The 14,919-nt window shown below is 41.8% G+C and overlaps 1 protein-coding gene across 1 annotated transcript in view; it reads left to right on the top strand.

The window, feature by feature from the left end:
- PCNX2 (pecanex 2) overlaps nt 1-14,919 on the top strand; it is a 269,742-nt gene that overhangs the window by 238,867 nt on the left and 15,956 nt on the right. The window contains exons 29-32 of the mRNA XM_090044227.1: nt 4,256-4,400; nt 9,032-9,262; nt 9,647-9,921; nt 11,022-11,206. Coding sequence (XP_089900353.1) covers nt 4,256-4,400; nt 9,032-9,262; nt 9,647-9,921; nt 11,022-11,206 — 836 coding nt within the window. The remainder of the gene's footprint in view (nt 1-4,255; nt 4,401-9,031; nt 9,263-9,646; nt 9,922-11,021; nt 11,207-14,919) is intronic.

Here is a 14,919-nt window from a genome sequence, read left to right as displayed (position 1 = left end):
AAGATGAGGGGCTTGGGCTCCCTATTGTTCTGAGCAATGCCAGTCTACCTGGCAACCATGATGCATTTCAAATTGGTTGGCTGGCAGCCAACAGGTGCTGGCCTTCATTGGACCAGGTAAATGAGGTCATAAGATAGGGGCAGGCAGTTATTTTGGGCAGAGCGCTGCTTACTGAATTTTGATGAGCCACCACGGGCTGCATGACAGGCAGCCCAGGGCAGATAAATATTAATTTTCTAAATGTTTTAAGGGCCTCGCAGGCCAGATAGAATGGCCTGGTGGGCCCCATGCATTTTGCCCACCCCTGTCATAAGGTCTATATAAGTTAAGGATTGCCTAGGAGAAGGGACACTAGCCATGATGAAAAGTCTGAGACTTGCTCTCTCTCTTGAACCTTGTGATCAGTGAACTGCCTGCCTCCAGAGGGAATCTCCACCTCCCTCTGGATGATACTTATGATTAAGCTACCTGATATCCAACTAGTTATATAGCTTGCATTAACTCAGATGCATGATCAAAGGCTACCCAGCCATGCCAGTTTGCTCTATGGGATTTCTCTGATATTTCTGTACCCTGTACCCTATTCCAGACCTATTCCTTGTAACCTATAAAGTTCTCCTTTGTACCTAGTGTGGGAGACTTATTGGGAGTGGGTCTAGATTATGCTTTGGGGTCCCCTTGGTTCAGCTAACTAAGGGAGATCACTATTTGTGCTTCAGATTGAGGGAAGCACCCCAAGTTCTTGAAGTGGGTCGAGTACCCTCAAGAACATGGGGCACAGAGCCCAAGATCAGTCCAAATCCTGGATGGTGGCAGCAGTACCCCCAGGCTAGCGGGTGTGCTCCAGGAAGGGAGTCAGCCAAACATGAGGTACCCCCAGGTAGGTACTTGGAGCCTGGAAGGTGGTCAGATGCAGTGAGGTGGGTGGCCCAGTGCAGGAGCAACCCTACTGGCCCGCCACATGTTCTAACTTTTACATTTTACACAGAGCACTTAACTAACAGTGAGATCGATCTTAACAGATGGAACCCTACTCCGTTATCCATCAGCACTGCAGTGTCCTTCTTCCCCCTAGTAGCACTTCATAATGGAGCCAGGAGACAGGAATGACAGAACAAGGCTACAGTATGTCTTTAGCGCTTTTATGATGCAAGTTAAAGCAGCTTCGTGGAGGCAAGGGCTCATCAGAGAAGAAAACAGGGAGCCCCAGTCAGCTCACTGTCACTATCCCTATGTCCACTATGTTTCACCTCTTGTCTGGCCCTGGGAGGTGATTCAAACTATCTTTAAGACCATATAGCCATTATGATTTCTCTTGGTTTGATATGCTTTCTCATAAGGCTCTAAATGAAAGAGAGCAGTACAGCATGAATGTAGTGAAGACATACAGTAGAAGATAAGCTTGTTTCACTCACTAGAACAAGGTCAGGGATCCTGGTCTGTTGTGTTTGTGTAATTCCATGAGCCTGAAGAGGAATTGCATGTGTATAATGTGTATCGCCAGTAGAAGACCCTGCCCTCACAATCACAAAAACATTGTGTGTGCTACTATTTGATAACTGGTTATGCCTAATTGGTGCCATAGATTGTCTAAATGTAATGCCTGCAGGGTTTTTGGGGGGTTTTTTGTTTTGGGTTTTTGTTGTTGTTGTTGTTTTTTGTTTTTTTTTTGGGTGGGGGGAGGAGGAGGAAGGGGAGGAAGTGGTTAATTAGCCTAACATGAAACACTGAAGTTCCATAAAGAAAAGTAACAAAAGCGTTAACCAGCAATGAACTATAGTTTAATTGTGATGCAAACTAATCTTCAAAGACTACCTGAAAGTATGTGTTGTGTGTTTTCTCACATCGATATTTGCAGGAAAACTACAGAGAGCAATATATAATGCTCATAGAAAGAGAGTAGGCCCATAGCTAATAACATTTTCTGATCCAGCATATCACATGATACTGATAAATGTACATGGAAGACAGCAGAAAAAGACTTCCTCAAATCATTATGGACTTTGAGAGCTTTCTCCATCACACAGGTGGATAGACTTCTTTGCAGAAATGTAGGGTTAAGTATCAAATCTGATCTATGAACTGCTCAGATTCTAAGTGACATGTTCTTGAGAGAGCAGAGAGTCTTGAGTTTCACTGTGACACTTTTATTGGGTCTTGCTAGTTCTCTCAAATAGATTGACAAATCCATCTCTCATCACTATGTAGAATTGCCATATAGATGTGCCCTGAGCAGTGTAAAATGACAATGGCATTTAAAATATTGATGGCTGCTCATAGCCCTGTCTATAATGTTGTTTCAATAGTGCAGCTGAGCCATAGTTAGGTTTTTTCAGAAAAAAAGTCTAATGTAAAGACAACTGTTGTTTTCACAGAGAACTCTTGAGGAGCAGGGCAGTTCTGCTTTGGCTTTGTTCTTTTCCTTGTGGGCATCGATGATGCAGCATACATTACAGCTCTAATGATGAAAAAACTAGTATCATATGCCCAACTTTCTTCCTAGGCACCTTTCTACTGTAGATTCAGTGGTCTTACCTGTACCATGGAGTCAGTGTTAGGAGTTTTTTTCTTAATTTTCGTCTTGCAAAGAGGATTTAAATTCTAAGAGGGAATTCAGCTGCATGATGGATATTTGTCCAAATGGGTGAGTTCTGAGTTCTAACCAGTTTTATGTATAGGTGCGTTTTACTACAGTGGATCTACATCATTATCTTTTATCTAAACTGGTGTATTACACAGACTTCCTAAACTCTAATCAGGACGTTGTCATATATAACTTAGCAGTTTCTGCGTGGTACTGATAGAAAGTTAAAAGGGTTTTGGGCCCAGATTTTCAATATTAGTTAGGTGCTATGCTTCTATGGAAATTAAGACTTTAAGTACTTTTGAGAAGCTGGGCCAATTTACTAACTCAGGGTGAAAATCCTGCACTTTATTACTAAACACTAATAAATGCAAACAAGTTAAAAAATCAGCATAGTCATAACATTCCCAGCGGTGAAACTGGTCAATGCCTTATAGTCTGGCCTCCTGATTAGCTGGCTTGTATTACACCGTACCTTTAAAAAGAAAATTAGTATCCAGCTGTTTCTTTCTATTTCTTTCTCTCTATTATAATTTTCAAATTACGCTATCCACTAAAGGCAAAATTAGAAATGTATCACAGCTGAAGACAGGCTGGGCAGCTGCCTAATCTCCGGTCTTTTTTTTTTTTAAATAAGAATTTTTATTTTTTCTTCTCCCAAAATAATTAAGAAAGCTCAATTAGGTAGAGAGAGAACACATTCTCTAGAGAAAGCCTGGATGGTAATAAGAATCTCTAACATCTTAATGCTTTTTCTCCTAAGACCCTACAGAATGTGAAAAAAATCCACCCTTGTAAAAGTGAGCAAAGTCACATCAGGTAGATTGAACAGTATACTCTGAGTTTGCACCAGATGTCCCAAGGTTTGATTCTGTTTCTTAAATATCATGACCAGCTTCTTCTAAATAGCATTATTAGAGCTGTTAAATAATTTTAATTAAGAATACAAACTTTGGGTAAACAATAAACATGTGCTGTGTAGTTCTGGGAAGCATTTTTGTCCAACCTTATAGCTGAACTCAATAATTTGCTTTGCAGGGGCTTATGCAAATGCTTTTTTCTTCACTTTTGATCTGCCTGAATTTGGACCTCATGTATCTAGCTTTGAGTGTCAAGCTCCAAGCCAAATTCAATCTGAACAACAGGGTTCTACCTAGTTCCTTTTAAAAGCAGTCAGTTTTCCTCATTTTGATGGAAAACACCGCAAGTGTGCGCAAAATTTTTCTCAGATAACCTTGACAAGTTCCTTAATCTCAAGGTACTTAAGTTTCTACATAAACACAATCTACTAAAATTTATTTATACTGGACTTACTACAAAGGTCAATAAATGATCCTGATCTGCAGTATGCAGTTTTGCAGGTACTCTAACTGGCATTACTGAGGCTACTTTCCATTTAAGATGCCACTCTCATTTTGTAGCCACTCCTTTTGCAGAGCACAATACAGGAGAAAGTTGTTCGTACAGGAAGCTTGGCTTCTAAACAAAAATGCGCCATATGATTTTTAACATCTGTATAACACAGGGATTTGTACTGAGGTGCAGCAACTCAAATGGGGGAAAAGGTTCTCACTCTATCAGTTGCCATTACTACCAAAAATGGAAGGTTGCTTGAAATTACTGGTTCAGTTCAAAACTGCTTCAGGGGTAACTCATTTCATTATTTTACAGTTTAGATTCCTTTCTTTATGGCCTCCATGCTCTATTCAAAGGAGATTTTCGAATAACAGCAAAAGATGAATGGGTGTTTGCAGACATGGACCTACTGCATAAGGTTGTTGCTCCTGCAATCAGGATGTCCTTGAAGCTACATCAGGTAGGTTTTTCCCTGTTACTATAGTACTCATTTTCCTGAGGATATACAGGAAACTTTAGAAAGTGGTCCAAGAGAAATTGGGATGTAAATGTATTTATTGCAGCCTTATTCTGAGTAAATTGCTGGAAAAAATGTAGTAAAGCACACTTTCTTATCTTCTTTTCTTTCCCCCACTCCAAACTTAATAATTTGTATTCCAGGGGCTTGAGACAGAGTTTTGACTCTGTCAGTGGGGGTCAAACTTCAGGTGAGGTTTTCCTTGCAGAGGAACTACAAGACTGGTTTCTAGGTTCTATTTTTTCTAATAGAAAATACATTGTTTGACACTGTTTTATTTGAAGGGGAAAAATACAAAGGGAGAAATTGCTTAGAAAATATAAGGCTTTTCTAATTGGTCAGCTGTCATAGATGTTTCATGGGTAATGCTGGAATGTTTCTGAAAGTCGCCTCTCAGTTACATTGGTGTGAACCTGGAGTTTCACCACTAAGGCTGTTGCAAGTCTGACAGATTTGTGCCTGTAGACTATGAGTAGATTGTAATCTTATGGTTCAGGTAAACTCATCCAAAAATAAGTACACAATATAGTTGTTCTATGTGAGATGCCATTTTAATAGAAGACATTTTCCACAAATTGAAAATGGTAATTCATTATGTATAATGTGAAGAAAACAATAGAGTGGGTGTACGTTAATTGTCTCCTTATACATTTTCGGGTGCAATTCCAAGACAAAGTCCTACTTCCAGGCCCCAACCTATAGTTGGGCAGCTAGATTGCCATATTTGGCAAGCTAGAAATCAAAAGGATACTCAATGGTTGATAGGACTCTTGGGAGAGAGCTGAAGAAAGGCTGTGAATGGGGTCATAGATTTCATAGACATTAGGACTGGAAGGGACCTTGCAAGATCATCAAGTCCAGCCCCCCACCCAAAGGGCAGGAAGTCAGCTGGGGTCATAGGATCCCAGCAAGATAAGCATCTACTTGAAGGTGTTCAATGTAGGTGCTTGAACCACCTCCGATGGCAGACTGTTCCAGACCTTGGGAGCTTGGACAGTAAAGAAATTCTTCCTTATGTCCAGCCTGAAATGGTCTCACAGTAGTTTATGACCGTTCAACCTCGTCATCCCTTGGGGTGTTCTGGTGAACAAACGTTCCCCCAGATCCTGGTGGTCACCCCTGATAAACTTATAGGTGGCCATGAGATCACCCCTGAGCCTGTGCTTTTGCAGGCTAGAGAGCCCCATGGCTCTCAGCCTGTCATCGTAAGGTCTGCTTTCCTGACCTCTGATCATGCGCGTGGCTCTTCTCTGGACTCTCTCAAGCTTCTCCACATCCTTTTTGAATTGTGGAGCCCAAAACTGGACGCAGTACTCCAGCTGCGGCTTCACCAAGGCCGAGTACAAGGGAACAATGACATCCTGGGATTTGCTTGAGAAGCATCTATGGATGCAAGCCAGCGTTTTGGTCGCGTTACTAGCTGCAGCATCGCATTGCAGGCTCATGTTCATCTTGTGGCCAATGATGACCCCCAAGTCTCTTTCTTCCGTAGTGTTAGCCAGCCTAGCACTGCCAAGCCTATAAGGATGCTGCATGTTATTCTTCCCAAGGTGGAGAACCTTGCATTTTTCAGTGTTGAACACCATCAGGTTCTCATCCACCCATTTGCTGAGCCTGTCCAGGTCAGCCTGGATCACCCGCCTGTCTTCTGGTGTGGATGCTTTGCCTCAAAGTTTGGTGTCATCGGAGAACTTGGCCAGTCCACTCCTGACTCCAGTGTCCACATCATTAATGAAGATGTTGAAGAATATGGGTCCAAGGACAGAGCCTTGGAAGACCCCATGGTCACAGGACACAATGACAATTGACTGCCATCAATTACAACCCTCTGGGTCTGACCACAGAGCCAATTTCCCAGCCAGCGGATCGTGGTGGACCCAAGGCCACAGTTGGCTAGTTTCACCAAGAGGTGATCATGGGATACTAGATCGAAGGCTTTTTTTGAAGTCAAGATATATGACATTAATCTCATCTCCCTTGTCCAGGCAATAGGTCACCTGATCGTAGAAGGAAATGAGATTGATCAAGCAAGACCTACCAACAACAAACCCGTGCTTGCTATCCCTTAGGATGTTGGCCTCGGCCAATCCATTAAGGATGGCCTGTTCAATAAACTTTTCTAAGATCTTCCCCAGGATAGAAGTCAGGCTAATGGGCCTATAGTTAGCCGGATCTACTTTCCTCCCTTTCTTGAAGATCGGCACCACATTGGCCTTCTTCCAGTCTTCGGGCACTACACCAAAGCACCAGGAGTTCTTAAAGATCCCTGCCAGGGGCTGGGCTATGACACTCACCAGCTCCTTGAGTACCCTGGGGTGCAGATTGTCTGGGCCGGCTGACTTGAAGGTATCCAGCTTCTCAAGATGTTCCTTCACGAGGTCAGCATTTATGGAGGCAGGGGATCTCCCCGACCTGTCCCATAGTGGGCATGGGTGTCCCATAGGACTGATGAAAGACTGATGCAAAGTACCCATTTAATAGGTTGGCTTTCTCCTGGGCATCAGTTGTCAGTTGCTGCATCTGGTTCAGCAGGGGTCCAACGTTGCCCTTGCTTTCCTCCAGCTCCCCACATATCTAAAAATGGAGTTTTTATTGTCCTTGATGCTCAAAGCTAGTTGGAGTTCAGTTGCAGCCTTGGCTTTCCTGGATTGCTCCCTGCAGGACTGGACCAGTGCAGAATAATCCTCCTTGGAGATTAATCCTGTCCTCCATCCTTTGTAGGCTTTTCGTTTTAGCCTTAGGAGGCCTGCTAGATCCCTGGAGAGCCAGGGGAGCTGCTGTGCCCTCTTGCTGCCTTTCCTCTGAGATGGAATAGACTTAGCTTGTGCATTGAGGACCGCTCCCTTGAGGAGCAACCACTCTGCTTGAACTCCCCTCTCCCTGGGGTCATGGCTCCTTAGGGCCTGACTGACAAGCCTCCTGAGCTTGTCAAAGTTGGCTTTTCTGAAGTCAAGGACTTCCACGTTGCTGACTGACTTGCCAGCTTTATGGCAGACGGTGAAGGTGATCAGCTCGTGGTTGCTGTCCCCCAGATTCCCATCGATCACTAGGTCGCCGATTAGGTCATCCCCAGTAGCCAGTACCAGATCGAGCAGTGCATTGCCTCTTGTTGCCCCATAGACTTCTTGAGTCAGGTCATTTTGGTGACAGAGGATACCCATAGCCGAAAAAAGATACCAGTCTTACATCATTTCAAACAAGTTAGGCCTCTGCAGTTCCCTTGGAATGATAAGCTTCAGGGAAGGTAAACATGTATATAGACTGTTAATTGTTTTAGGATCTTTTATCCCCTGAAAAACATTTATTTTAAGAAGACTGAGGTCAATGCAATATAACCACTGATTGGAGCTGCTGGAAGGAAGAGAATTGCAGGTGTACTGAATGTAGGTCAGATAGGCTGAGGCAATTGTAATGGATACAGAGGAAACTTCATCCCAGGAGGAAGTGTGAGAATGGGAGAATCGGATGATTCCACCCTGAAAAGTAATGTCTGAAGAATAGAGAACAGGGAAGAACTCAGAGAAATGTAGTTAGGTTGTGCTGTGAAAGTAGAAAAACACTGCCTTTTCTGGTACACAAGGATTAGCCATACATAGTCATAATTAAGGAGCATACTAGTATTGGTGGTATTCAGAAATGTTTTGGGGAAACCAGAGGGGGGGAACTTGTCATTTTTAGAACTGCTGAAATCAAGTTAAAAGCACTATGAAAGTGGATTAACTTCTGTACTTCACTGACATTGTCTCTGCACAAATACTGACAATATTGTCAGGTAAAAGAAAATAACATATTGTGCCTATTGTGATATCTCTTAATAGCAGTAGTTGCCAACATTTTTTAGACTTGAGCCACTCCTCAGAAAATGCCAGCTCTTAGCTTTCCCTCATTTCTTGACTACAGAAAAATAATAAAGCAATTTTTCTGTGCCAAAGATCTCAGAAAGAGCACACTTGGGCAGAAGGTTTTTAATGCTGTGGATTTCTATTTGAAATTTCTGGGTTTATCTTGTGAATCACATGTAGGTGTTTACAAACCTAACAGTACTAATATTGTTTAGTATCCTGCTGCACCCTTAAAAGGATCTCATGGCACCCTGGGGTGCAGATGTACCCTGGTTAAGAATTGCTGCTTTATTGGTTTCTCAATTTTGTACTGTTTTATAAGAACTAACATGCCACCCAAAGTACAGAACGTTACAGGTGGCTGCACTTCAGTTTTTTGCTGCATGAAGGAATTTTCAAGTCCACATTCTCCAATTTCAGACTTTAAGAAGAAAATAGTTAAAATACCTCTCTTCGAGTCTTGTCCTAATAAAGATTTTGCACACAACTAACATAAACACTAATGTCTTAATGTGGTGTTAATGCTGTGTTACTGTGGTGTGAATTGCTTTGTCGCTCTTCCTTCAACCTTCACTCCGGACTATTGTTACTGTCATTTTTATGTTTACTGTTGCAGTTAATGTCAATCAGTGCTATGTCACTGTCTTCAATGAACTCAGGATCTGGTTGATCATCAGTTCCTATTGTCTTTTGACAGAGCTGTCTATAATCATGCCATTCATTTAATACCAGGACCAGTTCACCTGTCCAGATGAGTATGAGGATCCAGCAGTCCTGTACGAAACAATCCAGGCTTTTGAGGAGAAGGTTGTAATTTGTCATGAGGGTGACCCTGCCTGGCGCAGTGCTGTACTTTCTAACAGAGAAGAGCTGCTTACTTTGAGACACGTTGTAGATGAAGGGACAGATGAATACAAAGTTATTATGCTCCACAAAAGTTACCTGAGCTTCAAAGTTATCAAGGTACCAAAGTTATCTTTCTATTATTGCAGCAGCTCATGTGCTACCCCTGTTTAAAGTCTTCATCCAGTGAATCCTTGAGATCTGTCTATCATTTTCTAATAATACAATGTAGTTAGGAGAGTGAGGTTGATAATAGCTAGGAGCTAGGACTCCTGGGTTCGATGCCTGATTTTACTCTGAGGTTAGAATCATTTTATGTCAATTCTCCACCCATCTGAAGCAATAATTTAGTCTTAAGTGAATATTGTTTGTTAAGGTCCTGAGATTCACAAATAATAATGCAAAGTAATTACTACTATTCTATTCAGGTAACATACTTATGTTAATACATTTTTAAATGGGAAACATTTTCAAATGGTTTCATATGTCTCTACCTAACTGCAGGTAAACAAGGAATGTGTCCGAGGGCTTTGGGCTGGGCAGCAACAGGAGCTGATATTTTTGCGCAATCGTAATCCAGAGCGAGGCAGCATCCAGAACAATAAACAGGTCCTGAGGAACTTGATTAATTCTTCATGTGATCAGCCACTGGGATATCCAATGTATGTTTCCCCTTTAACCACCTCATACCTGGGCACACACAGTCAGCTGAGGAATATTTGGGGTGGACCTATCAGTTTGGACAACATTAAAACATGGTTCAGATCCAAGTGGTTAAGGTAGGTGTTGAGACAATAATTGACCTCTATTATGATATGCAGGGCAGGGGGAGTCTGGAGGCACTCAGCCACACTTTATTTTCTGTGAAAAAAAGTGTTCACTGTTGTTTGAAAAAATACTAATTTTTGATAGTGCATCCAAAGCAAAAATAGAGAGGACAGCTCCAAAACTATCATAGAAAGCACTAATACAATTCAAATATAGCCCTCTGTCAGACAAGCATGTTAGCTTCATTTTACTTAGTATTATAGGCATTTCTGAGATGTTCCTCAGGAAAGGCTGCCTTCTTTAAAGAAAAATAATTCAAACCTTTTACTCTTTTCAGATAACAATGTAGTCTTTCTGCATTGGAGACATAATTAGAACTTGGGCATAGGCGTTAGCAGGTTCAGCTTCAAGTGCTTTGGAAGTTGGGTTCAGATGAGCATACCTAAGTCATGACCCTTATCCAAAAAATGTCTTAGGATTTTTTTTCTTTGAAAATCTGACATCAGCTACCCTTTACACTGGATATACCCCAACTGTTTTCCTCTCTCTACCTCTGTACCTGGCATCTTAATGTGTACACTTCTTATGTGATAGACTTACCTTTTGTGTCTATAGAGGAGGGACCAGACCCTACCCTTTTGGACCCCATCACTGAAGTTTTACTAGCGCTCTGGGATTTTCTCAGTATAGTAGTTTCTCAGAGTATATCCTATCCTTAGAGCCCCAGAGCAAGTGAGATTTTGGAGAGGAGAGTATACTCATTGGCCACCTTATATAGAAATTAGCCTTTGGAGATCAAACTGACATTAAATTAAATGCATTGAGGGGTTGTGGGATGCCCAGACTGCTTACCAAACCTCAAGAAAGGTTTGGCTTAGATAATGTATGAAGTTGCACATTCTTTTCTTTTTTTCTTCCTTTGACCAAACTAACGTATTCACATCTACTGTAACTGTGCTGTGATATAATTACCATCCTCAAAATGTCATGCAGCATTGAAAAGGTTAGGGAGAGTACCGTTGTTCATTTGTACTGCGAGTTTGTCTGATATCCATCCTACGTATTCTAGTAAACACTAAACTCTTGATCATGTGTCTGTTCACACAAACAGAATGCGAAAGGACTGCCATGCCAGTCACAATAGTGGAGGTAACATTGAGGAGGTGGATAGTGGTGGCGGTTCTTCATCCAGCAACCATTCAACAAGAAATTCAAGCCAGAGTAGTAGCTCGCAGAACACGAGGAATGAAACACCGCAATTGCAGGCTTCTCCACATGGTGCTTATCAGCATGCAGGTATTTGTACCTACATTTTTGCATTTATGAGCCATGTATGAGGCGTGTCTGCATTGGACACACGGACTGGGATGTCTGGTGCTTTCTCATAGAATTTAGAACAACCATCGCCTAGAACTCTAGGTTCTGTAGTATCAAACTATACATATTGTGATTCAAAGAATTGTGCTTTTTGGTGATCCTGGCCTCAAAAAAGGATCATAGTTCTTGGCAGGGCCAGATCCAGAGGTGGCACAATGGCACAGCTGCATCTGCCCCTCTCAGATTGGTCTAAGTTGCTGGAGCCTCTGGGGCAGTAGAAACGTCTCCAGAGCAGAAGAGAATCCCCTCTTCCACTCATGCTCAGAGGTATGTCGCCTCCGCACCCTTTCCTCCACCCCCCACCTGCTGTGGCTTTTTTTCTCCCCTGTCCCAGGGGCAGCTGAATCTTCAGAGCTGCTCCTGCCACTCCAGCTGAGCTGCACAGGGGCTGCCCTAGGTGAGCCCAACCACTACACAGCACAGTGGAGCAGGTAGGAGCGCCTCTGAAGCATTCCCTGCCCTTGGGACAGTGGGGAAAGCAGTAGTGACCGGAGGAAGGGACAAAAGAGGAGGGGATGGGGGGATGTTCCTCTTAGCATGGAGGGGAAGAGGGGGATGCTTACTTGCTTTGAGGAAGTCCCCAGAGGCTCCTGCATTATGGCTTGCCTGTGCCAGAAGGTTGGTGAGAAGCAGGATAGGAGCAGGGGTGCAGCCACCCCTTCAGTGCAGGTGGTTGTTCCCACACCCCCTTCTGCCAAATCCTGGCTCTGCCCCTGGTTCTTGGGCCACTAGATTCTTAAATATACAGTATGAGTATCCACCACTATTCACCTGCACTGATAAAGCAGAGGACAGCACAAACATCCAGTCCACTCTTTCCTTTCTTGTTGAGCATATACCAATTACATGTCCCAAAAAAGATAAACAGGGGACAGAGACCAAGGTAGCTGCTGAAACTCAATAAAGAGTTGGCAGACTCTGAAACTAAAACCAAAGTAACAAGTCTAGTTTGGTTAGTCTGAACTTGGATGGATTGCATGAACCTTATGTGAGTAGTAGATAATGTGCATCCCAACCCACTGAAAGAAGTGGCACATTCAATTGTGCTTTCAAAAGCAAAAATCCTAAATTACTCAAATTGGAGAGCTGGAGTACAGAAGACAAAAGGAGAAAATAATGATCCAGACTACCAGAGGCCTAGGAGTCCAACCTCAATAGTTTACAAGGCTTTAGAAACATTTTTGAAGGAAGGAATAAGTGAAAACAGAGTTAAATTGAGAAAGGGATAAATTGCATTACTAACAATAAGATCATTCCAAGCTAATCTAATATTTTCCTTTGAGAAGATGGATTTAGATCTATCAATTTTTTCATTGTTTAGAAAGATCAGTTATGTGAACTCTGGTGAAGCATTTGATGCAATGTTAGTTAGGAAATGATTAGTTAAGCTGGAGAAAAGAGGATTAGGTATTGATCTTGGGATTGATTTTATTTAATATTTTCATTAGTAGTCCTGGCACAAAAAGTAGGAGTGTGATGATGAATGTTGTTGATGACAAATTTGGAAGTATTGTTAACACATAGGAGGTTCAGAATATTCAACAGAAAACTGGATGACCTTGAGTATTAGAAATACCTTGAGTATAAAATGCAAAAAGAAAAATAATAACCCAGATTTCCTCTGTAAACTGGAGGGAGATCATCTGGTAATTGTCATTTGGAAAGGACAGTGAAGAAAAAAGGCTTGCTTATATTTAATTGATCACAAAATGGCTATGAAGTAGCACTATGATGGACATAAAGAAGGCAAATGCAATAATAAGTGAGGTGTTTATTTCCAGCAGAGATGGGAAGTTATTAATGCCATAGTACTTATCACTGGTGAAACCTCATCTAGAACAGCATTTTTCGTTTACCCCTATTCAAGAAAGATTAATTCAAACAGAAATAAATGCGGAGAATGGCTAGGGTGATCAGGGGAATAGGAAATGAATCTTACCAGAAGAACCAAAAAATGCTTGGCTTATTCACCCTAGCAAAACAAAGGGTGAGACAGAATCTAAGTGTTCTCTCTAAACACATCAGAGAGGTAAATAACAAGGCAAGAAAAGACCCATTTAAGCTAAATGACAATATTGGTGCAAGGACAGTCTGGCCATGAAGAGATGTTTCCCCAGCCTGATGAAGGCTGTTTGTACCTGAAAGCTTGCAAAAAAGATTTTTTCCAACTATTTGAGTTGGTCTAATAAAAGATGCTGGATTTACCCAAAGAACCTTGTCTGCCTATCTCCTTAGTCCAACATAGCTACAACCGATACCGATACAACTGGCTATGAATATATTTACTCAAGAAATAAGGGGGTTTCTAGCTTTGTAAAGGGTTCTAGGGGGATTCTGGAACACTTTTCTAATAAAAAGCACAGTGGTCAAATAAGCTAATTTTAAGATGGATCCTGATAATTTTTGAAAGGTGCTATATGCTGTGCTTTTCTGCAGTAGCAGGGGATTGGATCAGAGAGCCAGGATGTCGCTTTCCATCCTGTTTCGCTGCATTCTTATCACAATGCTGCCGAGATGTTTGCTGAGTCATTTGACCTCATACGAAATTCAGTGTTTTGAGAAGTTTTAAAAGTCATAAGTGATGATGCAGGTGAGGACGTCCCCTGTATCTGACGTCCACTCAGTGTAGCATGTTAGAGAGTGATTGGTAGGAAGTTGGATAGGGCTTATCATTGAAGCCTGTTCTACCATTTCTTCTGGCTAGTTACTACCTGATTCTACAGCCATCTGGACAGCATAAAAGGCCTTAATGAGACAATTAAAAGAAATCAAATATCCCACTGGGAGATCCTAATTTGAGAAAAACAGAAGTGTCAACGTCTTGTAATTGCCAGGCATATTTAGGAAATGGCCTTCTGGCATGCTTCTCCAAAGGTTCCCCGGCGAGTGTGGTACACTGAAGCCTCCACTAACAAATTACTTGGCTTTCAGTCCCTGGACAAAGGGATGCATTTAGCTGTGGTGAAAAGTCAAATGCAGATGGAAGGGGCTTGTTGAATTCAAAAGGGTGAATTCAGCAAACCCCATTATTTTGCATTGTCCATGTGTTGGAAGCATCCATGCTATTTGTGTGCACCAAAATCTTAACCATATTTCTAAATGGCAGACACTGGGAAAAAATCACTAAATGTCCTCATTATTTGAGCAAGAGGGTTTCCTTAAGGAAATAGAGGAAATAATAGAGGATAAAGCAGTGGAGGGGGGAAAAAATCTTATTATATCAATAGGGCAGTCATCAAAACAAAAAACCCAGCATTTAGATTTTGCCAGTGATTCTCTTATGAAGTAATTCTTGCCTTCCCCATATATGTACAAAAACTTCCTAAGCTAAAACCTACTTTACATTATGGTAATCTACAGAATAGGATTAAAATTCTTCACATTGGGAATCCTGATGTGACATTATTATTAGGAAACTGAAGATATAAAATTTATGACATCACTCTGGACTCGGGATTTGTTGACTGTGGGCACATCTATACAAGATGCTTAATGTGCCATAGCCTAATAACACTGTGCAATAGTGTGCTGGGCAAAAACTGTACTAATATGCTACTAGGCAGTAATATTAGGCTACTGCACAGTAAGCATCACAAAAAACCCCAACATTCGTCGTCACTACTGTACACTAA

The sequence above is a fragment of the Crocodylus siamensis genome, chromosome 1, assembly GCF_052110815.1.
Source record: "Crocodylus siamensis isolate JL-2025a chromosome 1, ASM5211081v1, whole genome shotgun sequence".
NCBI classification, from domain to species: domain Eukaryota; kingdom Metazoa; phylum Chordata; order Crocodylia; family Crocodylidae; genus Crocodylus; species Crocodylus siamensis.
The sequence above is the reverse complement of the archived record's forward strand: the minus strand, read 5'-3'. Positions and strand labels throughout refer to the sequence as shown.